The sequence below is a fragment of the Atractosteus spatula genome, chromosome 4 (assembly GCF_055471065.1).
Source record: "Atractosteus spatula isolate fAtrSpa1 chromosome 4, fAtrSpa1.hap1, whole genome shotgun sequence".
NCBI lineage: Eukaryota > Metazoa > Chordata > Actinopteri > Semionotiformes > Lepisosteidae > Atractosteus > Atractosteus spatula.
This window is the reverse complement of record NC_142709.1, coordinates 17206078-17230762: the sequence shown is the minus strand read 5'-3', so window position 1 is coordinate 17230762 and position 24685 is coordinate 17206078. Positions and strand designations below refer to the sequence as shown.

At 36.8% G+C, this 24685-nt stretch overlaps 1 protein-coding gene across 1 annotated transcript in view; it reads left to right on the top strand.

Moving 5' to 3' along the window:
- stxbp5l (syntaxin binding protein 5L) overlaps nucleotides 1-24685 on the top strand; it is a 261129-nt gene that overhangs the window by 143721 nt on the left and 92723 nt on the right. Inside the window, exon 5 of the mRNA XM_088914500.1 lies at nucleotides 9512-9646. Coding sequence (XP_088770626.1) covers nucleotides 9512-9646 — 135 coding nt within the window. The remainder of the gene's footprint in view (nucleotides 1-9511; nucleotides 9647-24685) is intronic.

Here is a 24685-nt window from a genome sequence, read left to right as displayed (position 1 = left end):
TTTTAGCGGCATACAAGAGTGGAGTCCCTGGTTTCACTACAAATAAGTAAACTCTTTTTAGAGAATAACTTCAAAGGTCTTATGACGATCATTCCCTTTTCACATTGACCTCTAAAGTAACATTTTTAATGATATACAAAGTCTCGCAAGTCCTTCTCCAACCATCCTTCAGAAATGTGTTAGAAGATATTTAAGCCAGGTTATTATTTGAGGATTATGTTTTCTTCAAGGATAATCTTACCTGTGGGTGCAGTTACAGTTTGGGCATGTGTTCCTGAGTAAGATGGGTATTCTTGGTTGGTGATGTAGTATATTACATGTTGTTCCTACTTTTCTGTCTCCTGTTCTCCTTGTAGGGTTTTGAACTGATGAGAACTTTGCACTAGACTATGACTTTGAACTAGGCAACATGCTAGTTCAGAAGATCCTTCATATCACACCAGTTCTAATGTTTTCTGGAAGAGATTTCAAGGGTAACATCACATGTGCTCATGATGATGAACTTGGGAAACCCCAAGCATGATTCTTTCATTAAGGCACCAGTGGAAGATGTTTTGCTTGATTTGGTTCTTGAGTCTTTTGACATTGATATTATGTGAACAGTGCTTATTCTTCAGGCATCAAATGGGAGCAACTGTGATGGTCATGACAAAGTGGAATAGTAAGTAATGTGTTCAGAAGTTGCCAGTTTGTGGCATAGCACTAGTGACATAGCCATCTTTGCAATCATAGGTATGAACAATGATACAATTGATAAAGGTGCAGCACTTAGATTAAATGTATTGTCATGATATTGTGTACTGTTTCAGTACGACAGGGTGTTGGTGATAGTAAGTTCATTATCCATTCACCTGGTCAATAGGAGAAGAACCCTTCCTTGCCAGTGATTCAGTTCCAGATGTTTGAGTCTATTCCAGCCCATCAGAAGGCTGATTTTATTTCCTTCTTGTATAGCAGAAAGGATGATCAAGGTTGGAATTAAATTCTTTCATAGAAAGATTTAATTTAAAGGATTTTATGAAGTACTTTGATTCCAAAGTATAAGCGATTGAGCTTTTGATGAGTTCATTTTTAATTAAAAAAAAACAACTCTACAAAGTCATTGTTCTTCTCATTTATCCTATTAGAAAAAAAGGATAGCTACCTACTTTTTTCTTGAGATTCCAAACTTCCAAACTACTTGCCAAGTGTCATTCAAAGCAGAAAAGGTTTCAGGCCATGATTGAAGTGCATTGCTCTGGGCTTTTGCTATTAGGGATTCCAAATCTATTGTTTTCAGAAGGAAGTTTGCAAAGTGTAGGACTGCAAAAGATAGGAGGTCATTAGGTATGTCTAGCTCATTTGGATTTTGGTAGCTAAGTGATCTAAGGATTTCTTCCAGCCATTTGTGACTGCAGTAATGATGATGCCAGAGGACATGATTATCCAGTCAGGATACTGAGATACATGTTAAGGGCACCAGTTCTAACTCCCTCATTATGTGGGGTAAGTAAAGAAAATCCTTAAAGAGTCTGCTCAGTTGCAATTACAATGACTAGCTCTTTTATAGGTTTCTCAAGAATGCACAATTCAATTCAATTAACTAATGTTTTCTTTATTGAACTAAGGCACTGAAAAATGGATTTATGCTCTGCAAGTCTATAGCAGCAGTGATCTTTAATTTGTTTAGTTTATTTTCACAGAAATCATTGTACTTTAAAGAATTAAAGCATTTCATTTAACAATGTTACATACCACTATAGAATATAAGTCATGACTCTGCTCTCAGACCAGTTACTGACTCAGAAGTCTTGGATTCAATGGGTTAGCACATTCCTCAATCTTGGAGCACAAGAAGAGAACACTTTATCGCTTAGGGTATGAATAGTGCTCTTTAAGGCATGAAATAAATGAATAACATTTGAGCAAAGAATATGACCAGAAAACACACTAATAAGATAAAGCTATTTAAATAGGAATACGTTTAGTGATGGCTTGGTAACTAAAGTAAGAGAATTGTAAATGTGACCTCCCTCATTATTATACTTGTTTTATAACCTAAAGCCAGTTAATTTATTGGAGACAAAATATCCTATTGTTATTCTAGTTGGCTAATCTTTCTCTTTCTTAGTCTTAATCTTTGTGACTCCCATTTTATCCCTGGCCATGTACAGTATATATAAAATATTTTAAATAAACATAACTCGATATTGCTAATATTATTTATCCATCCTCCCATTTTCTTATGGCTACATCTAATACAGGGTCTGGCCAGGTAGCCAGAGACAAGCATCAGGTGCAAGGCAGGTTATATGGCCAGCAGCCATATCACTCTGCAACTCACAACTGGCAACCCACTGATGCTAAGCAGGTGTGAGCCTGGTCAGTACCTGGATGGGAGACCTCCTGAGGAAAAACTAAGGTTGCTGCTGGAAGAGGTGTTAGTGGGGCCAGTAGGTCACACTCACCCTGTGGTCCATGTGGGTCATAATGCTCCAGTATAGTGATGGGAACACTGTACTGTAAACAGGTGCTGTCCTTTGGATGAGATGTAAAACTGAGGTCCTGACTCTCTGTGGTCATTAAAAATCCCAGGGTGTTTCTTGAAAAGAGTGGGGGTGTAACCCCAGTGTCCTGACCAAATATCCCATTGACCCTTACCAGTCATGGCCTCCTATCATTGGATTATCTAGACAGTGATGCTAACCACAGCAATTCTGCTATTTAGTTTATTTCTTTGGATAACTCAAACATAACATTGGCAAATAGAATGCATTTTTAATTATTTTAATTATAATTCAGAAAAATTTGTATTTTTGGGTGCTATATTTTTCATTCTTTCGATATGTATGGCTCTTTTAAGACTCTTTGTGTAAACTGCCTGGATTTAAACATTTGGAAAATAGTTCATTGTTTGCGTTAAGCAGGCTTATTAATTAATACAGTGGAATGACAATGCTTTATAGCACTGTTTTATCAGAGCTCCTGGGTCTCTGGTTCACCTCCAAACCAGGGTGTTTTCTGTGTCATGTTGGCTTTTCCCGTCTGTATTCTTGTTGGTCTTCTCTGGGTGCTCTTGGTCTTTTCTCCTTCTGTAGGAATGCTGGTAGGGTGAAGTGGTAATCCTAAATTGTCCGTGTGTGTATGTGTGCCCAAATACAGACTGGTGTCCCATCTGGATTTTCATAATTTGTACCCAATAGAAGTGGTTATCCGAGAATCAATGGATTTTTAATATTCAGCCGTTAATCTACTTGTAATTTGACTAGACATTGACAGAAAATACTTTAGAATTCAATGTTTTCAAGAGATTTGTGAAAAAAACAATTTGTTTTGTTTACTGACATTTTAAATTTGTTTTCCTAATTTCAAATTTAAATCCTTTATATAAAGTATTATTTATCTTACAGTCTTGTAATGTCTTCTAGTTCTGGACTTCCAGAAGCTAAATTATTGAAGTGTTCCTGATTATTATCAGGTCTATATTGTAATTATCTTGCTTGCAGTGAAATTTGCTAATTACACTTTGTCAATGTAAACAAGTTATATATAACTATAGAGTGTTGACATACTACTCTTTATCCACACCATGTGCATTATTTTAGAACTAATTTCATTTTATTTGCTTGGTGGCATGCACTTTATTATTATTATTTCATCTGTACAGTTGCTCTTTATGCTTACATTTCATGCAAATGTCATATGTATTGAAAGTCACCCTCAATAATGGCATCTGCAGTACTAAGGAAATACAAAACTACTAAAGTTATTACTATCTGAAGAATAATTAATTCAGGAGCTATACAGTATGTGGGAAATTTTTACAATATAGCTCATTAGAAAGAGTACAAGCTGAAGGACAGTGGTTTGAGAAGGATGTTTATATGTACAAACACACATATTAAGATTACAGAAGCTCTAATAATGGTGTTGTGAACAGAATCAATTCACAAAGAACAGACAGCAGAGTGTACACATCTTCAGTAGAGAATGAAACTGATTTGCTTGTATAAAGTTGGATAATCATAGCCAAAGACAGCTAATGACATACATGTATATTTTTCATAAATTTAAATTCCAAGTCCCTCTATCTCTTAAAAATCCCAGTTAAACTTTCTTATAACACATGTTGTATTTATGCTAATTTTATTCTTAGGAATTGCTGTCACTATACCTTCTACTATTGGTCCCATTGAATGCAAGACACTTGCTTCATTTTGATCCTGTGTCTGTGCTTCAGGGCCTAGATTTCAAACATGATTGCTGAGGTACGCAGAACGCACTGTGAGCAGAAATAATAATTTCCCCTGTGCAAAACTGTTTCATTCATGTCTCATTAACTCCAAGTTGCTCCAGTGTGGTAATGGTGGCTTTGTGTTGAGTGTAACACATCCTAAAAGATTGTTTCAGATACCCAGGGGCTTCACTATTTTTAGTACAGAAAATGCAATGAGGATTGAAACAAGCTTGGAAATTAACTGTTTGAGACATTCAGCTTTAAATATTTTTGAGATAAACCCTATTTTAAATATTTTATGTGACATAGCATAGCAAATAGCTGTTGCTATAGAGCATAACTTATGTATAAACTGTACTGTACATACAAAAATAACAGCGTATGAGGTTGACTTTCAAGAAACGTTTATCTGAGGGATTATGAACCCTCAATGTGAAGTTAGAACTCCCTTATGTGTTTTTTGTAAAATAGCTCTAATTGAATTTCATAATTGTTTACTTCATTATGTACAGTATGTGAGATCCTGTATAGGTGATTGCAAATACTGATTCAATTGCTTTGGTAACATACTGCAAGCGCAGACACTACAAACAAAGTTAAAATTTAATAAGTGCTAAGTAATATGTACTATACCAGTAGGAAGGATGTGTATTTCAAATGCCAATGGTGTGGTAGAAAACTGGAAAATGCAAATTAATTTAATTAAAATATAAATTTAATTTAATAAAATTAATAGTAATAGTTAGGAGTAGATTTTAACTCAGGGGAAATAATATTTCAACAATATATTAGTAAGAGCTTATTTGGAATATTGTACATGGTTTTGGTCACTAGAGAGTTATTGCTGCACATGTGAGCAGCCAAATAAATTTATATGCTGAAACAAATGGCAAAATCGGACAGAATAAGGAAGCCAAATATTTTCACCCAAGAACAGAGCTGATTACGTGGGGACTTGGTTCAGGTATTCATAATCCTGAAGGATACCTACTGTAGAGTACATTGCACAAAATTAATAACAATTAACCCAGTTCTTCTGGTTCCATCTCTTAACCCAGTCATACCCCTCTTGTGAGGAGTTGATCCCAGCTGTAATATCCATAGCCAGTTTATGCTCTTCTCCCTAAATGCAAGGACTGCATTCATTTTTGCTATTAACTCTTTACTTTTGACACAGTAATTAGTGTGGCACCCCAGACAGGTACTTCAGGAGCTGGCTTGTACTTGTAACTCTTGCTGTCATCTGCTATGTCTCTGGACAGGACAACCTGTGGTTAAGGCTTTCTGCTGTGGATGGGGCTCACTCAGTTTCTCCCAGCTAGGAGTACTGAAGGTCAGGCTACTGTCTTCCTTCATCGCCCAGACCAGCTTCCCGCAGCCTTGCATGGGCAAAGCTGTGCAGTCGAATAGACTTGCACGCTAGGAAATGTGTTGAGTTATTCAGTCCCCATTTCCACATGCCTAGAGATGTGCCTTTACTCTGGTCTTACTGTATGTTGAGAGGGTGTTCTCTGTTCTGAGGTTTTGCTTTGTTTGGAATAAAGTTATTTTTTTATCTAGAATGGAAATACATACTTTGCGTTTGATAATACTTCAAATAACATATAAATAGTTATTGAAATTAATATAGCATCTTATGTGAGCAAATTCAGAATTATTAGTGTAATTCAGTTGTGTATAGATACACAATGTTTTCTTTTGTTAGGACAGATGTAGAAACCATTATTCACTGAGTATTTCAAGGTATTTGTAATGCATCTTATTTTTTACTGATTGAAACCAACACACCATCACATCATTACAGCTGCCAGAAACTGGTGGAACTTGGACAACAATAACACCTGTGTCACCTTACTTTTTCACATTTTAAGTGGCCTTTCTTGGTCTTTCAGACCTCCTCGGGAATCCTAGCTCTTCCTCGTTGTTCTCTTCTCAGGGAGGACTGCACTGTCCTCTTGCTGCAAGGACTTCGCTCTACTGTACTGTATGTACGTAACTCACAGTCCCTTTGGGTGAAGAAATACGTTCAGCTCTCAGTTTTAAATGCACGTCCATGTGGTTTTCACTTGTGCCTTCTGATTCTATTCATGTTGCACTGTTCATTAGAAGAAATCCACTGAGTTGACTTTGTCAGTGCCTTTAAGGATTTTGAATAGTTGTATTAAGCCCCCTCAAAGTCTTCTCTGTCCAAGACCTAAATAGCTCCTTTGGCATTTTGGTGTTCAGCATTCCCTTAAGACATGGAATGTACAGGAATGTATCTGGTTGTCATCTCTCTCTGGATTGATTCAAGAGCAGCAGTATCTTCGGTATAGTCTGTTGACCAAAATTACAATGAGACCTTACTAGTGCATTGTACAATTTTATCTTAACATCCAAACTTCTATGCTTTTAAGTATAAATCCTAGAATTTCTGTTACCTTTTTAAAATTTTTCTGAATTCACTACATTTTCTGCATTGTCTATAAAATTTTAAAATGTGTACACGTAAACATTGAAGTCTTTTTCATGAGGCAGCCTCTTCTAGCTCAGTGTTTCCTGCACTTGTGTACATTATAATTAATACTATTAATTGCTTACACTTTACACTTTCTGGACACTCCACTCAAAGCACTTTACAGGTAATGGGGACTCCCCTCCACCACCAACATGCAGCCCTACCTGGATGATGTGACGGCAGCCATAGTGCACCCTAACTCTCACCCCACATCAGCTATTAGTGGTGGAGAACAGAGTAACAATGCCAATTCATAGATGGGGATTATTACCATGACTGATAAGGGCCAATGGGAAATTTGGCCAAGTCACCAGGGTTACACCCCTACTCTTGTCAAGAAGCACCCTGGGATTTTTAATTACCACAGAGAGTCAGGACCTCCGTTTTACATCTCATCCAAAGGACGGCACCTTATTACAGTACAGTGTCTCCATCACTATATTGGGGGCATTAGGACCCACATAGACCACGGGGTGAGCGCCCCCTGCTGGCACCACTAGCACCTCTTTCCAGCAGAAACCTTAGTTTTTCCCAGGAGGTCTCTCATCCAGGTACTGACCAGGCTCACACCTGCTTAGTTTCAGTGGGTTGCCAGTTGTGAGTTGCAGAGTGATATGGCTGCTACATTAAGCATAGTTTGCCAGATGTTTGTCCAATGTTGAATTTTAACCACTGTTAATATTTTTTTAGTTAATTGCTGTTATCATCTGCAAAAGTGACTGATATACTACTGTATGTAAACCATTATCTAGATTGATATAAATTAATTTATATCTTCCTAATTTATATAGATTGATATAAATTAAGATGAACAGCAGTACTAGCACAGATCCCTGTGGCACTCCACTAATTACATCACTCCAATTTGAGCATTCACCTCTTATCTGTACCCACTGTTTTCTATTTAATAACCAATTATCAATTGAAAAGCGTTTCCCTGAATGCCTGCCAGCTGCAAATAGAGAATAAATCATTCATGAGGAACTTTATCAAAAGCTTTCTGAAAATCTAAATGCACCATATCACATGCCCTATGTGTATGCATTTCTATTTTTGCTTGTTCAGTGAATTCTTACAAGTTGATTAGGAAAGATCTGCTGTTTCTAAACCAATGTTATTTCCTAGGATATTATTTCCATCTAAGTAATCCTCTAGTTTAATTCTTTCATCATTTCCATTACTTTACATAACATAGAAATCAGACTTATTGGTCTGTAATTACTTGGTTCAGTTTTCACATACAGAGACATGGCCACTACATCAGCAATTCCTTAGATTCTTTGTTTTTTTTAACCACTGTTGGAAGTATTGCATCAATGGCTTATGATTAACATCTCTCATATCTTGAGTGCACTTGACATGCCATCAGGCCCCGCGAATATATTAATCTTAGGTGTCTATAGTACCCAAACACTTCAATGCTAATGCTAGCCAATACAGAAATGTGTCCTTCCACTGCCCGAAGAATATTGATTTCTTCCTTAGTGTAAAAAGTGAATCTTATCGCTAACTCTTCATTCTGTTCATTAATCACCAGGCATTGGTGTATTGAACTTGATTAACTCCATGTCACCCAGACCTTAATCTTCTCTTTCACTGATCAATTCAACTTAACTCTTAACTCTTTCTCTCCGCAAAACACCACCATCTTTGTTGCATCCACTAACTTGTCCCAGCTGATCCTTTTTGGCCAGGAACTGCCATGTGCATGTCCATCTTTGACACTAACCTTAATAATCCTATGCTGTATCTTCTCAAACCTCCATAGCTCACAGAGTCACAAAGGCCTGTAAAACAGCCTGAGCTGTTGCTAATGGGATCCTTTTGAGCTCAGTCTCCTCCATCCTGGCTGGAGCTGAAACACAAAGTGAAAACCTGGTCTTATAAGCCTCTTAATTAGACCAGAGGAGTGACTAATTCCAGGCAGAGCCTATCCTATTAGTTCCCCTTCCCTCATGGGGAATCCCACTCTCTTTGAGTGCTAATTCTCTTTCATATTATACTGTAGTTGTGCCTCATTCTTCAGGTTTTCCAAATGACGTGTCCATTTTGGTTCAAGGCCACATCACTGGCCCTGCTCTCTCATATTGTCAACTTGCACTACCACACACAGGGAAACAACAAATAATTGGTTTTAAAAATAACAGTAACATGCACAATATTGGACATTATTTTTTCTTGTCTTGTGAGTCTTCTCAGAAAACATGTTGCAAAATCACCCTTACGCTGCAGAGAATTACAATTGCAATTAACTTCATAATTCATGAAATATTTAATTTTCATGACACCAAAATAAATCAGTAAAACATGGAAAAAGAGAAATTATGTTTCCAAATGAGCTTTAAACTGAATTTTTCTAGAGATAGAAGTAACTTGCTGTTTGTTTAGAGGTAATGTTCAATTGTCTCAGTATCTGTCAGAAGGCAGAGTTGTGAAAATTTACATAAATTTTACTGGCAGAGGGGTGGCTCTGTGGCTAAGGATCTGCGCCTGTGGCTGGAAGGTTGCCGGTTCAAATGGTGTAGCTGGCAGAGGAATCCTACTCTGTTGGGCTCCTGAGTAAGGCCCTTAACCCCAACTGCTCCAGGGGTGCTGTCCAATGGCAGACCCTGCACTCTGACCCCAGGCTCTCTCCCTGTCTGTGTGTCTCATGGAGAGCAAGCTGGGGTATGGGAAAAGATAATTCCTAATGCAAGAAATTGTAAAGGGTTAATAAAGTGATGTTATTATTATATTATTATTATAAAGAATTACAAACTTAGATAATATGTTTTTTGTCCACTTTTTCTATCCAACAGAATCACCTTCTGCCATCTCCCATTCCAGAGTAAGTGGCTATACGTGGGCACAGAACGAGGAAACACACACATAGTGAACGTGGAATCATTCATCCTCTCTGGATATGTCATCATGTGGAACAAGGCAATAGAACTGTGAGTATCCTTTACTTGAATAATTCTGCTTGAGCACCAATTCCAGTGCAATGCTTCATGTTGATCTCAATATCCTTTTGGACCAGTGCATTTCTCACAATGTTGTTCAAGCCTTTAAATGTAAAATTAGTCTTCTACCACAAATGAGCCAGAACCATCGATAAGCTCTCTAATTTTGCTATCTTCAAGACGCTTGCCATAATGGTATTGTGGAGCAGGCAGCTTGCCACCAGCTGGGGTTTGATCACTGTCTCTCAGGCACCTACCAGCAATGAGCCTGTCAGGTTCCTAGGAGATTAAATCACCATATTGGGAGATTAAGTCACCGAATTACTGCAATTAATCATCAGTAATAATGGATATGCCTTTGTTTCAACATTCTTCAGCAGGATTTCTTTGATTATGTCTCTTGTTAAAAGAAAATATGACTAAATTGATGCATTTTTTTATATTTTTAATATTTGATGATGATTATGATTATGATTAATCAAAAACCAGAGCTAAACAAATCCTCCTACCACCAACCCGCTTCCTCCTATCCCCACCCACAACAGCAACTCACACCTACAGAGGTGAATAAGAAAAAAATGGGAATAGAAAACATGTAAAAATATATACAGTATATAAACTAAAAGAATGATTTAATTAAGACAGTTTCTGATGCCCATGATCTAATTTTCTGTACCTTGGCACTGTGGGTATGGGCTGTGGAAAGTTCCAATAATAATACTGTATGTCAAGGGAGAGCACTGGAGGTCAGCCAACACTGTGCTTTCATTTCTTTGGAAGCTGTAGTATCTGCTAACCATATCCCTTTTTTTGCAAACTAAACACATTGACAAACTCAAAGATGAACTAGATGTGATCTACTGTAATTGTATCATTTAACTCAAACTGCTCCCTTAGTAATGGGTATTTTTACTTTTAAGATAAGTAAGATAAAGTTGGAACAAGCCAGTGTTTGCACATGCATAAATATTGTATCTTGCCGGGATAATGCTCTAACTTTTAAAACCTATTTGGAAATTACAAGCCCTCATTTAGACTTGGTTTGTTTTATTACAACCAAATGTGTTTCACATGTTCCTCTAGGTTTACACCAGTTTAAATGTGGGTCATTTGCAGCATGGCTTCTATGGATGGTGTTCTATAGATTGATGTCCTTTATTAGTCTGCCATACTGTATGTTTCATCACTGGCGCCCCCTATCGCACTCCTCATAGGGGTCGTCACTCTTTGATAGATTGTCCCTCTTTGCAGACCAGACACACACTTCTCTGGTTCAAATCGATTTGCAGATCCCTAATTGGGTAAACACCTTCCTATCTTCATAATCTATTGCAGTTCTCTGTGCCATCATTCAATTGCTGTAGTACTTTTATCAAATTGAACCTCCTGAGAGTGTCAACGACTTTGGGTGCAAGTCATTTCAATTTGCCACTGCCAGTGACTGGAACAAACAGCAGAGAAAGCTGGAACTATCCACTTCTTATCTGAGGGTGTTTTCAGCTGTATGATTAAATCTTGTCTGCCTGACACTTGTACTTGTTAAAACTGCCAAGCGCTGTTATGGTATGTGATTTTTATTGATTGTTCTATTCTTTCTTTCACTGCTTTGTCTTCTGTGCAATAATGCTGTAACCTGATGGCAAGGTCATCACTATTAGATGGGAATCTGTTCTCAACCATTTTATATGGTTAATAAAGGATCATTTATGAAAGATTTATTTATATTATACAGTATGTAGTTGCAATAAGCCAAAACAACGTGAGATTCAACTACGAAAAGTTAAAGATGTTATTGAGAATTAGAGAATTTCTTTAATTTTAATTTCTGTGCACCTCTACTGCATATATGTGACTTGTCAGGTTTGCATAAAGCCCCATCACATGTCTTGCAATCATGTGTAAGTGTAATGTTTCACCCTCAACAAGTTATTCGAACTAGTTTCCTTTGCAGGTTGTCAGAAAACTAACCTGACATCAATAGGTCATTATAGCACTCAAAACGTAGCTAGGCTGCCCTTGACACCATAAGGTTTTAGTCAGATCATTTACATACCACAAGCTTTAAAATTGTGTTTTTTTTTTACTGGCTTACAGTTAACACTAGCACCTGTAATCAGTCCACGATTGTGGTTAGTCAGCCCCAAAGGCCAGCTGTTCTTTTCCTCATCAGGGCTGTGATACTTATCAAAGGAATATAATATGAGCCTGTTGATAATTTCATATAAACATACCGTACTTAGCAATGTACCAGTTCATCCAGTGAACATTGTCTTAACAGCTCTGACTTTTTGATTCCTACTGTATGTTATCTAACTTTAGAGGCAGCAAAGGCAAAGGCCTAGTTTTTGCTCTAAATGCAACAGACAGCGCTTTCCAGGGGTCCCCAAAATAGTTTTGGACTTGCATGTGTACGGAGATGATATTTTATTAGTACTAATTCATCTTTAATTCATCATACTGTACATACCTGCATGCTCTTCATTGGTATTATTACCAGCTGACTCCTACAGATAAATTCCACTGGCAGGAAAAATGAACTGTTCAGACATCTTTTCTTTAAATTTGTTGGACCTACATTAATATTGAGGAGTCAGGTAAGCTCTCTGGAACATGAATCAACAGATTTTTTTTTAAAATGGTTGTTTTAATCAAGATTCAGATTGCACAGCTCATACACTTTTCAGTCATCGAGGCTGTCATTCGCTAAGCCTCAGTAGCTTAAATATACCCTCCACACCTTTTTTTTCATTTTGAGTTCCAGTTTTTGTGAATACCATCTTGTCTACTGATATACCATATATACAAACAAGCAACTAATACAATTACGGTGATACACTTCAAAAACATTCATCTTTGTTCTTTGGTATGAAAGACTCATACAGTCTTACAGTCACCTTAGAGCTCACCTAAGTGGTACACAAGGATGCATGCAGACCTGATTTTTTAAAATGAATATCAGTACCTAAAGAAAGTGAGAGTGTGTGGAGAGTTTTTCTGCATACCTGTTAAGACACTAACCTAAGCATCTACAGCAATGCAACATGTGCACGAGATGGGTAAAGGAGGCTTTAATTTCACAGTGACATGGATGAACAAATGAATGAATAGAACCAAGGTGTCTGCTCTTCTTGATGAGTATAAAAAAATAACAAAAACCCAACATTTTATCATCTTATACTCCACAGTTCCCCAATCTCTCACTCTGGTTTTCTGCACTCTGTCTTGATTGTTTGAGAAGACTTCACTTGATCATTACTGTATTTCTCTCTTGTAGGTATAACAACCTGAATAAGAAAGGAATCAGTATAGCCTCATTTTTCAGTTTCTGCCACTGATGTTCCTTTAGGTTTTCCTCAGTCTCTGTGAGGAAAGTTAAAATCTCCCAGAATAAATCACTTCTGATTTTGTATATGCATCCCTAATCATTACATTAGACAGCAGTATAATATCTGCAGTTGGTGTTACGCACCATATTCCAAACACTATTGCTTTTGTGAATGATTTTTAAAAGTCAAATTCATGTAAATTCTGAGACTCTTGATTCATGATCCATGTGCACATATGCTCTTTTTTATGTACAGAGCTACACCTTCACCTCATCTGTCTTTCCTGCCCCTTAAAAATGCTGTGGATTCACTAATGCTGTAATTGTCACCACAACTCTCTGTTAGCTACATTTCAGTGATTCTACCTGTAATTACAACATAATTGCCCACCAATGCAGCTGCATCTATCTTTTGCATTTGGTCCCTGTTAAACCTAGCATTTAGGTATATGCATTCAGTTATCCATTCCTCTGATGCTTTGTAATATTCTATCCATAAAATGGCTGTTAATATTCTCGAAAAATTCACATCCTTTGTACTGTATTTATTTTTGGACCTTGCAAATAGTTTTACACAATCTATATTAATTCTTTAAATGTAAACCTTTGCTGTCTTATTTTCTCTTTGTTTGTTGTTACTTCCCTCTAATTTAAACATTTTGATATATTTCTGTTTCTTTAGTAAAGATTTGTGTGACAATAGGTCTGATCACTAAAGCTAAAACAATCTGTGCACATTTTCTCTCCATTAGCTGGTTTTACATGAGCAAATTTCACCCATAGCTGTATTAGGTATTTCTATTAAAGCTTTTTATAGCCTTTGATATAAAAGAATAGTTGCTTTACAAGTATAGTAAGTAATATAAAAATGCCTCTCAGGTTGAGCAAGCTGATGTTTTGGAAATCAGCAAAGAGAATAGACATTGAAAGTTGAAATTTAAATTTAGGTAGACTTTTCATCACAAATATATTGTAAATTTAAAAAACTTCAGTTTTCAAATCTTTATACCGTTCATTATGCATTATTTTCAGATATTGCATAATGAAAGGTTATCGGATATTCAGTTACTCATACAGTATGTATCTATTCATGGTGTTCAGATGTACGGGTACATTTTTTCTTTAAATTTAAAATAAATTGTCCTGCTGACTCAGCTATGACAGTATTGCTAGATGTTAGATGTCTATAAAAATAACCTGACCACTGATAATAATGTATTTTGTTATGGCTTATTGTTTGTAATTAATTATACAGTATGTTGTTTGAGCAATGGGAAGAAAATTGATTTTATTTATTTTATTTTTCTAACACATGACTACAACAGTCATATTTTTATTGTTTCTGTATGAAATTAAATTTTGAGTTTACAAGAAATGATGATTAAGACACATTGACTTATTTACTGTAGATAGTGAATTCATTTTTTAAGGCTAGACAGAGTTACCATGCTATTAGTTATAAGGACTGAAAGTAATGAAGCAATACACAAACAATATTATTATAATCTCAAAGCTAAAAGCAGTGGATAATAAAGTAAATTCTAAAAGTCAAATTTTCCTTTTCAAGCTCATGTTTCACAACTCAAGACATGTCAGTTTCTCGTGTGTTGCTTTATAGTGGCAAAGTGTTTTCTGCCACTGTCACCCATTTTGAGAAAACTAGCTGGAGAGACCTAAGCTGTAGCTTCTTGGGAAAATTCTGTGTTTTTATTAGTTAAAACAGAAAAGATCAATGATGCTGCCAGAAGTACTGGGTTCTTTATCAGAATGAATGTGTTTTGTCATGGTGCTATTGCTGACGTAGTTGGCATCCACAGACTTGTAGGATGTACTTGTCTGCTGGATGATTAACCATCAATTCTTCCAACATTGGGGGTGGAAAAAGGAACATAACTGCTTCTTCCATTTTTCCTTCCAAAAGGATTGCTGATAGCCCTCCAAAAAGCCTAGAAGGCCATCATTTGAATATCATTATAAGAAAAGCTAAAGACCAGGAGATTGAAAAGAGTCCTGTGTAGAACCCCACAATGGGTGAAAACAGGGATTTAAATGTCATAGATCAATTTCATATAGAATTGCTTTCATATAAGTTTGGGATAGATACTATCCATCACATCAAACTCATATCAAATATTCCCCCTTCTCTACACATTAGTTAACACTATGCAGATCCTGACATTCAGAAGGATACTGCAGTGGTTCTCAGTCCAGCGGCTGCAGGAGACTGCAACATTTTAGAAACTTTCAGTTGTGTGACTGCACTACTCTGTAAAACCACCAGGTGGAGCAGTGAAAGCTTAACATGACATGTAAAGCAACACCCGGTTTTGAATCCCGGTCAATGCTAAGGGGCAATCTTTTTTCAATTACAGAATTTAAGTTGTGTACTGTTTAGAATATTATTAATTTTAAACCATGTATTACAGCATGTTAAACATTAAACTGATTAAAAAGTTGGTATATTTGATAAAAGCAAGATCGCTTGGTTGGACAAAAGTACACAACAGTATTCCACCGTCTTCATAAATATTTTGTTCATCCAAATTGTTACCCAATTATCCCAATAGTTGAGTTGCAACCATATCAATTTTGTTTAATTTACCCATGGGCATTCAGCAAAACTGACTGTATCTAAAATATATACGATATTTAGGAGTTGCACTTATCAGGCATCTGTTTCTTTTCACAATAAATTGTCGAGAGTTCATAGTGAAAATACCAGTTTAGTCTTCTCTGTCCCAAAGCTTTTGGAGAACAATGTTAATAATAATTATAACTCCTTACACTTATAGTATATAGCACATTTCTGGACACTCCACTCAATGCACTTTACAGGTAATAGGGACTCCCCCCCAACAACCACCTGCAGCACCACCTGGATGATGCGATGGCACCCATAGTGCTCCAGTATGCTCACCACACACCAGCTATCAGTGGGGAGGAGAACACAGTGATGAAGCCAAATCATAGATGGGGATTATTAGGATGCCAGACTGGTAAAGGCCAATGGGAAATTTGGCCAGGACCCTGGGGTAACATCCCCACTCTTTTTGAGAAATGCCCTGTTGTGAAACAAGAAACACAATATTGTTCTGAAAAGGCTAATTTACCACATTACTCACTCATTGTCGCTCATCACTTATTGTAAATGTTTGCCCTATGTCACAATTATTGCTTTAGAATTGTGTTGAGCATTTTAAGTAAGTAAATATCACACTTCAGGAGGTGGGTAGTCTTAATTTTCAGGAGGGATTCAATGACAGTGCTTTACACGCAATGAATCTGAAAGCTGCAACTACATTAGTAAACCTTTTGGGTCTCTGTAACTCTATACACTCTATATACCTGTGAAGACTCTTTTAAAAATATAAAGTCACCAAACTGGAGGTTTCGTACAACTGTTAATGTTAAATTGCTCTTTATTTCTTGTCCTGCCTGGGATAAGGTTTTAAATTAATGACACTGAACCTGTGAAAGGATTCTTGCTTGTAGGGGAAATAGTTATGTTTGTATAGTAGTTTACAGCAAAGAGTCATGTATTTGTTTGATTACACATAAAAGAAGGAATTTTAAGTACTGTTACACTGGAGTTAACAAAAACAAGACAAAGACCTTGAAAAATATATTAATCAAGTGAACAATTATATTGCTTTCGACACTTTATGTTTTGAAAAATAAAAATATATTGATTGCTTGTTGAAAGTTTAGTTCTGTGAACCCTTGTGAAGCTATTCAACAATTTATTGACCATTTCTGAAAAGTCTCCCATTAGTTCCAAAGGAGTGCTGCTGTTAGGGACAAAGGCTCAGCACCTCCAGGTATATGTATGATCAAGATGTGTGACAATACAGGGTTCTAGCCTGTCTCTGGAACAGGAAGAAAGCCCTTCTCTAAGAGCATTAGGCTGTTTTCCCAGAATGTCTGGCTCTTTGTCATAATTCTTGATGCAGAAATGTCTGACAAGGTCACCTACTGTACCATATGTCCATTGACATCCAGCACCTATGGCACTACCAGCTGGTGAATAATGGAAAAGAGATCATAAGGGTTTCTTCTATTTGCTTGTGGGGCAACACACTCCAGTCTTTTACTGTCTATTTTTTAGTTTTTTCAATGTTAATAATAGATAATGTTTTTTTGGAGGAGGTGTCCAGACAGTGGTTGAAGTCATGTACACTTGTCTGGACACTTTCTTCAAAAAACACAATTCATTATAATTATAGTGAAGGTTTCCACTATAATTGAGAACACATCAGTCAAATAAAAGCTTAGAGGTGAAAGAAAGCCTTTAGAGGCATTTTTTATTTGGTTGCTAGTAGCTAATTGATCTCAGGATCTCAGTCAGCTATTGTGTATTTTTTTATTGTGGTTTTTTTTAAATGCCTACCCTTTGGGAATCTGAAAGTAGCAGTTGTTTTTTACACATGTGGCATTGAGAAAATCCATCATTAATTGTATTTATTGCATACAGTTATTTCACCTACAGTACTCAAATACAAAATGTGTAAATTTTCATAAATACTAATTCATTAGTATTCTCTCTTGGTCCTGGTTCATGTTCTTTTTTACTGAATTTCTCTTAGACTATGCTTGAATTATTTCAGTTTACTTTACATGAGAACATTCATACATTTACAAATGAGAGGAAGACATTCAGCTCATGTGGCCCACTTGGTAATTAAGTTACATTTGGAGATAACAAAAAAGGTGAATAACAAGAACTGACCAAGCGGATTAATCAATGCGTAAAAAAAATCATAACCCCCAACTTGTAAAGATTTTGCCAAGAATATACCTGAACATTTGGTATAGTTCCAGGCACAGTTGCAGGTCTTTGCTCTCTGGCACTGATGAAAAGTGTAATAATTCAGGTACCCTTGGTTAAACAAATATTTATAAACAATGCAAATCTTCACACTGAACTACATACAAAATAAAAATACAACAAGCAATTACTCTATTTACATGTTTACAAACAAGGCATTACAGAGACCTGTGTCTAAACAACCCAGAAACCCTGCCGACTGCTACCAAGTATTCAATCTCATGCCTACAAAGGCCTAAAGAAGACATAAACTGCCTTCTAAACTAAATTAGATACAATCACAAAATAATGCGGAACCTGCCCCTCTGTTCTAAAGCAAACCCACTAATAAGGAGAGGCTGTTTTTAACTGACGGATTCATCATGCAGGAAATCAGTGTTCCCTAAAAAACACAGAATATCAAACTCTCTTATAAAGTTTGAAATACTTACATTAACTCCGATCTGGTGATTTTGAGTGATGTAGACAAGTACACTTTTACCACAATCATTTACCTAGAACTTAATTAACTAAGCTGAACCAGAAGATTCTTGTGAGCAGATCACACCCAGCCCAACTAGGAGAACTCTTCCCCTACCACTGGCTCACACTGATGTTGTTGTTTTTTTTTAGTTGTATGTTATTTAACTTGTTGTTGCTTCTGTTCTGTGTTTATGTTTTGGTGTTTCCTTAATGTCTTTGTATTGGAGCATACAGTACATGCAAATAAGAATTTCATTGCAATTGTGCATATGACAATAAACTGAACTGGTTTGAAGCCCTAGGAAGTGGAAATATTGACACTAGTTAGGTGTTAGTCATTGTGTCTAGATTCTAAAAGAAACCTCCATTGTCAACCTGTAACAATCCTTATTATCAAATGGACCAGATGGGCTTAATGTCTTAGTTAATTGATCCAAAGAAATCATCCAATCAATTACTACCGGAATCTAAAGTATCAGTTTCAAGCACATGGCTGGATAGCTTGTTTCATACTCCCACAACCCTCTAGATAAGGGAGCGTCTCCTATGTTCAGTTTTAAATGCACTTCAGATTAGATTTTGAATATTTGAATGAGGGCGGTATAATGGTACAGTGGTGAGCATTGCTGCCTCTCAGTGCAGGAGCCCTGGTTTGAATTCCGGTGTACTGCCTTACACCTGTTGTTTGCCACCCTGGCTCCCCCACCACCCTGAAAAAGATAAATCAGAAAATGGCTGGATATTTGAATGAGATCCCCACATACTGTACTCTTCCCTTTTGAGACTAAAAAGTTTCAGTTCCTTTCGCCTGTCGGTATGTCGGTTTTGGACATTCATTTGATCCTAATAATATTTCCGGTTGAACTGATTTCTGGTATTTCTTGAAATGGGGTGACCAAACCAGTGTACAATATTCTAAATGCAATTTTACTAGTGTATTGTAAGTTTGTAATATCCTGTGATTTAAATTAGACACTTTTAACAATATACCATATAGAAGCTTAATTACAATGTTATTGACGCTACATTAATTGTTTATCGACTCATACCAAGTGAGGAGGTAGAATAAATCAAATTATTATTAGAAGTAGCATTAGTAGCAGCAAGAAAATTATTTAACAGTGTTTCTTTAATTTTATCAATAACAACTGTAACTAGGAATATAAATGCTGTATTTTAATCATGTCCACTTACAATATTGAACTGTGGCATAAAAAGAATCAGCCACACATATACCTACTGATTATGAATTCATCTCATTTTTAAAAAATATATATTTGTTTAATATCTAGGGTATTTTGGGAGCAAAGTTCTGTGAGTCATTTGTAGTCACGACCACCTCAGCCCACACAGTGCTTGATGAACTCATAGGGAGGCAGGTATCTGGCCTTGTTCTCTGCAGTTTGCTCTCAGATCACTTTCCAAAGCTTTTCTCTGGATGCTCATGTACAGTGGGAAGATATGCAACATCGATCTGAATCTTTATCTGAAGTCCAAATGCCCTTCAGTCCAGTGAAGAGCTGCTGCATAAGCAGTTCAAAGGGACTTAGCTCCCTTAGCATTCTGCCCTGAGCTCCATTCAGAACAGACACGTTATGCTGCTGAATTTCCTGAGACAAACACACACACACACACACACGAACACTGTAGCCTGCAGTATAGCCCTTCCTAAGGGGGCAGCTAAATCAAAACTCTGCATTGCTTCTTCAGAATCAACAATGGAAAGAGCTAGTGCACACAGGTGGAAACTAAGTGCAATTAAACTGAGAAAAGGAATCACTTCTTTACACAGAGGATTATAGGGATGATCCTATGGACCTGGATTTTCATTGCAGTTGAGCTCAGTGTTACACTTTTGTATCCTTCAATGACCTAATCCCAGAACTGGCTTTAACTCTTCAATGAAATTTCACATATCATACCCTTTACATTTTAATTTCCTAAACTGCTTGATTTGTAGGTATTGCATTTCATAAGTAACTTGCTGTACAATCTCCAGGGATCCAATCAAGCAAACTCAGCAGGTATGAAAGTTAGTAGGTTTGTGGTTCTGCAGGACCAAGGGTTTGGACACCTGTTCTGGGGGAATACCCATATGTGTAGAATACGACAGAAGGGGAGAACAATTGCATGGTTTTATCACATCAAATATAGCAAACAGTAACCTACCTTACAGTAAGAATTTCAGCGATTAGTTGTTAGCAAAAATAATTAGTTAGAATTATATTGCAGCCACTCAAATAAATGTTTGTAAATACTAAGAGTGCTGTTTTACCTTCAAGTACAGAATATACAAAAACTGAAGTGACAATAGATGTGAAAAGGGCACCTTCACAATAGAAAATTGCAGTGTTATTATTTCATCCACAGTAAATCCCTCAATGTTAAAGCTATGGTACAGTAAATTACTGTAAGTTTTCCCCTATGTTTACTCATTTTTGTCAGAGCAATATTTGCCGTTGTGAGCAGTGAACACTGTCTTGTATGACTGTAGATTTGCAGAACACAGCTGTGGAGGTGCAAACATAAAGAATATGGGCAGCTAATAGGCTGAGAGCACTAATCTTTTAGGAGCTGTGCCTCTTTCTCAATCTCTTAGCTTTGCAGACTATGGAAGATTCAGGAGCAAAACAGACAACAACTCACAGATTGGTGTATCATACTGCTCATGAAAACTGACCAGAGATTTATTTATAGACTCCCCCCATGGTGAAAAAAATGAATTGTGAACTATACCGTGTACCACGGTTAAATCTTTTTTTTAAATGACTTTAACATGCAATTGGATAAACCCAGAGAAATCAACGGGTGCAGAAAAGAACTGGACAGTGTGTGGAGTGCAGGTTCTGAATAAGCTTTTACTGTATGTGTTTAAATGTTGGAAAGTAATTCACAAATGAGGTCTGTGCTCAATGAAAAAGGAAAATACTAAAAGGCAACATCAGCACCGTTGTGAGGACAATATTTGAAATGAGAACATAAATATAATAAATATAAATATAAGTTTGCTCATTCAAAGTCTGCAGCTTCTTTGGGAGAGAATAAGTACTTTGTTTTTGATTCATAATTGCAACTGTAAGAATTAATTATTTTATCCACATGTAACATCTTTACTGTACATCATATCAATTCTGATTCTAAGGAGTAGCCAATGCAGAAATTAACAAATCTAAATATTGTTCCAGATATGTCTCCATGCAATGGAAGACAATCCATGACACCATGGACATGCTGAGTCCTTGTGTTTAGTTATCTCTACCTTCAGAGGCCTGAGATAATTTACTCTATAACATCGTTCTGCATCACAATACCCCCTGTTTGCACTTTTAACTAAACTGGAAAACCTGTTACACTGCACTGGAAAATAAATATTTTGAAACTGCCTTGTGAAGTCTAAATCATCAGAGCATGAGATGTGTTTGTATACCGTGTATCTTGGATACCATGTAAGGAATTTGTGGTTTGTGCTGTACATGAAAAGTAATGTGTGCCATAGTATACCACTGGTGTGACAATTCACTCTGCAGTTTGAATTCTTAAATTAATCTGTCGCAGACTTACAGTATGGTTGAGATTTTTTTTTGGCTGACCCCCTATAGTGTTCGTGTATGTGGCTGTGATGTGAGGTACTTGTGTCATTAGCCAGGTAGTCTGGGTGGCACACAATTGGTTGAGTGGTGCCTGACATTCCTAGCACCTGAGAGCTTGCAGTTTTATCGGGGAGAGCCACATCACATCTCTCAGTGCTATTGCTGCTGTAGACACTGTGGGACTCATAGCTTTAAAAAAGACACATGACAATCACTCACTTCAGGAGGCATCTGCCTAGGAGAGGTGCCATGGTAAAGCTGAGTTCAATAACCACTAGAGATTCCAGATATCACACCAGACAGAAAGTGTAGAAATAAAATTGAACTCCACTGTTGTAGGATTTAGTCCAAACTCCTTTTTGTAATCTATTGTGTGATGGAATGTGACTAGTCTTTAAAGGTCTTTAACTGTTGAGTTTTGTTCCATTGAGCAAAGTGAAAATGTTTTCCTTACAGAACACAGGTGAAAACTGTTCTTGAAAACAGTCTTCTGTTTCAGCAGATTGCATGAACAAACATTGAGTACTCACCTTACTGTTTCCATTAATAAACAAATAATAAACATGGAAGCAGAGCAAGAGGTTTCTTACACACATACAAAAGTATTCTCAAGGAGCACACAGGTACTATCCAACAGCCGCAGTAGGAACAGAAGGTTTCCTGGACACATAGAAAGTAAAGCATAGCATTAAATGATATTAAGTGATTGCTTCCAGTGCCCAGAGGTAAGCACTGTATATTAATTTTGAAAATATTGTAACATGTTGTAACATACTGTTCTAGAAACACACATTTAAAAATTAGAAGAGAATTTGGATGTTTTTTTTTTATTGTTTATGACTTCCCCTAGAAGTCTTTTAGCATCTAAACATTTAAAAAGCATATTTTTTGGTTTAAAAATGTCTAGCTGGAGTTATTGGTCAGGGCTGTATTGTACTCACCGACAGTTATTTTTGTACCATCTGCTATAGTGTAATGAGCTTTGTTTTCAAATCCTGAAACTGGGCTGGTTTTGCTTCAAGTATTGATTTTCTAGAAAAAAAAAGTGGATATATTTTTAAGCTTCATACCAGTGTATTAAGAATTAGCCATTGTTTATAGTAGCTTACACAGACCAACATATCCCCTGAAAAGGAGTAACAAAATGAGCTTTACTTCCACATTAACAGATGGACTGTTCATTTTACTGGCAAACGATTCCTCAACTTCCATTCTTCATCTGTCACCCTGGCTGGAAGCTGTATAATTATTTCTCTTAGTACTTTCTCTTCAGCCTATCCCACACTGGGATCCACCTGTTCATTCAGTATGTGCTCATACCTAGTAATACCTTTTGGCTGAGTGCTTCCTAGATTGGAAATCTAAATTGGGTCTTTGTTGATTCCATTTCCTGGAAAATGTTTGGAAGTTATTGCTTTGGCCAGTATTGAAAGGTTCCAGTCCACCACCCTCTCAAACTATTTCTTTGTGGTTTGAGACATATTGTGACAGTGATTACCTAACCATTATAAAAACAAATCTTTCATTAACAATGCCAAAGTTTGAATACTTTGTTGTGTTATATTACACACTAATCCAAGGATAGCATTCAGCTGTTTCTTGAAAGAAGCCAGAGTAGTGGCCTCAACAACCTGTCTGGGTAATGTGTTCCAGACTCCCACAGCCCATTGTGTACAGAAGTACAGTACCTCCTGTTTTTGGCTTTAACTGCACTTGCGCATAGATTCCTCCTCATATGTGTCTTACTCTCATACCGCAGTTTGTGTACACTTCTGCAGCTACAGTTCCAGTGCCTTTTCTCCTTTGCCCGGCCCCCCACTGCTGATTCACTCACATACAGTAGCTGCTGGATAACCTTCTCCCCTGCCCAACCAGCACTGTGCTTCTCACATATGCAGCTGCTTGTGTACAGTACCTAGCATCCATGCCCAGCTACCACTGAGCCTCAACACACTGTGCAGCATCAGTGGCCCCCTCATCTCATCACCACTGCATGCTCACCACCAGAGGTCTGAGCTCATGTCTTTTTCATAAGTAACTTTTGCTTTCTTAGTATTTCCCATTTTGGATTTTTGTTTACTGTTTTATACCTGCTTGCAACACTTTGCCCTTGTCCACATAAAACTTCTTCTACGAGGCATTTGCCCAATGTTGAATTATCTGTCTTATTGCTGCTTCTTTGAAGATCATTGGTACTGTATAAATTAACAAGAGCAATGGTCCTAATACAGATTCCTGCAGTACTCCATGAACTAAATTACTCCAATGAGAGCTCACCCCTTATTTGTACTCTGTTTTCTATCTATTCTAAACACCGACACTTGCCCTGGATGTCTACAGACTGTAATTTGAGAGTTAATCTTTTAAAAATTGGCCAAAAGCCTTCTGAAAATCTAATCATACCATACTGAACTCTTTGTGCGTACTTTATATATTGTTGCTTCCTCAATTAACTGTATCAGGTTAGCAAAACCTATCTCTTACAAATCCATGCTGATTATTCCATTAGGATCTTATTTCCATATGCTGATCTGATTGTTTGTGTCTAATTATTGTTTCCAAAACCATACATATAATACAGTAAGATTCAGGCTTATTGTTCTTTAACTACTTGGTTCAATTTATCTGCCCTTTTTGTGGATTAACACATTAGGAATTCAATAGTTCAGAATGACTATTTAGAGTGACTGCTGGAGGATTTGTGATAACTTTAATGTATCCCCTGGATCTGGTTCAGTTGTCTTTTTTGAAGATGTAATGTGTGATAGCTGTAGCACAATAAATTTTGCAGTTTACAGAAACATTTTACCTGCTTACTGTATATTTAA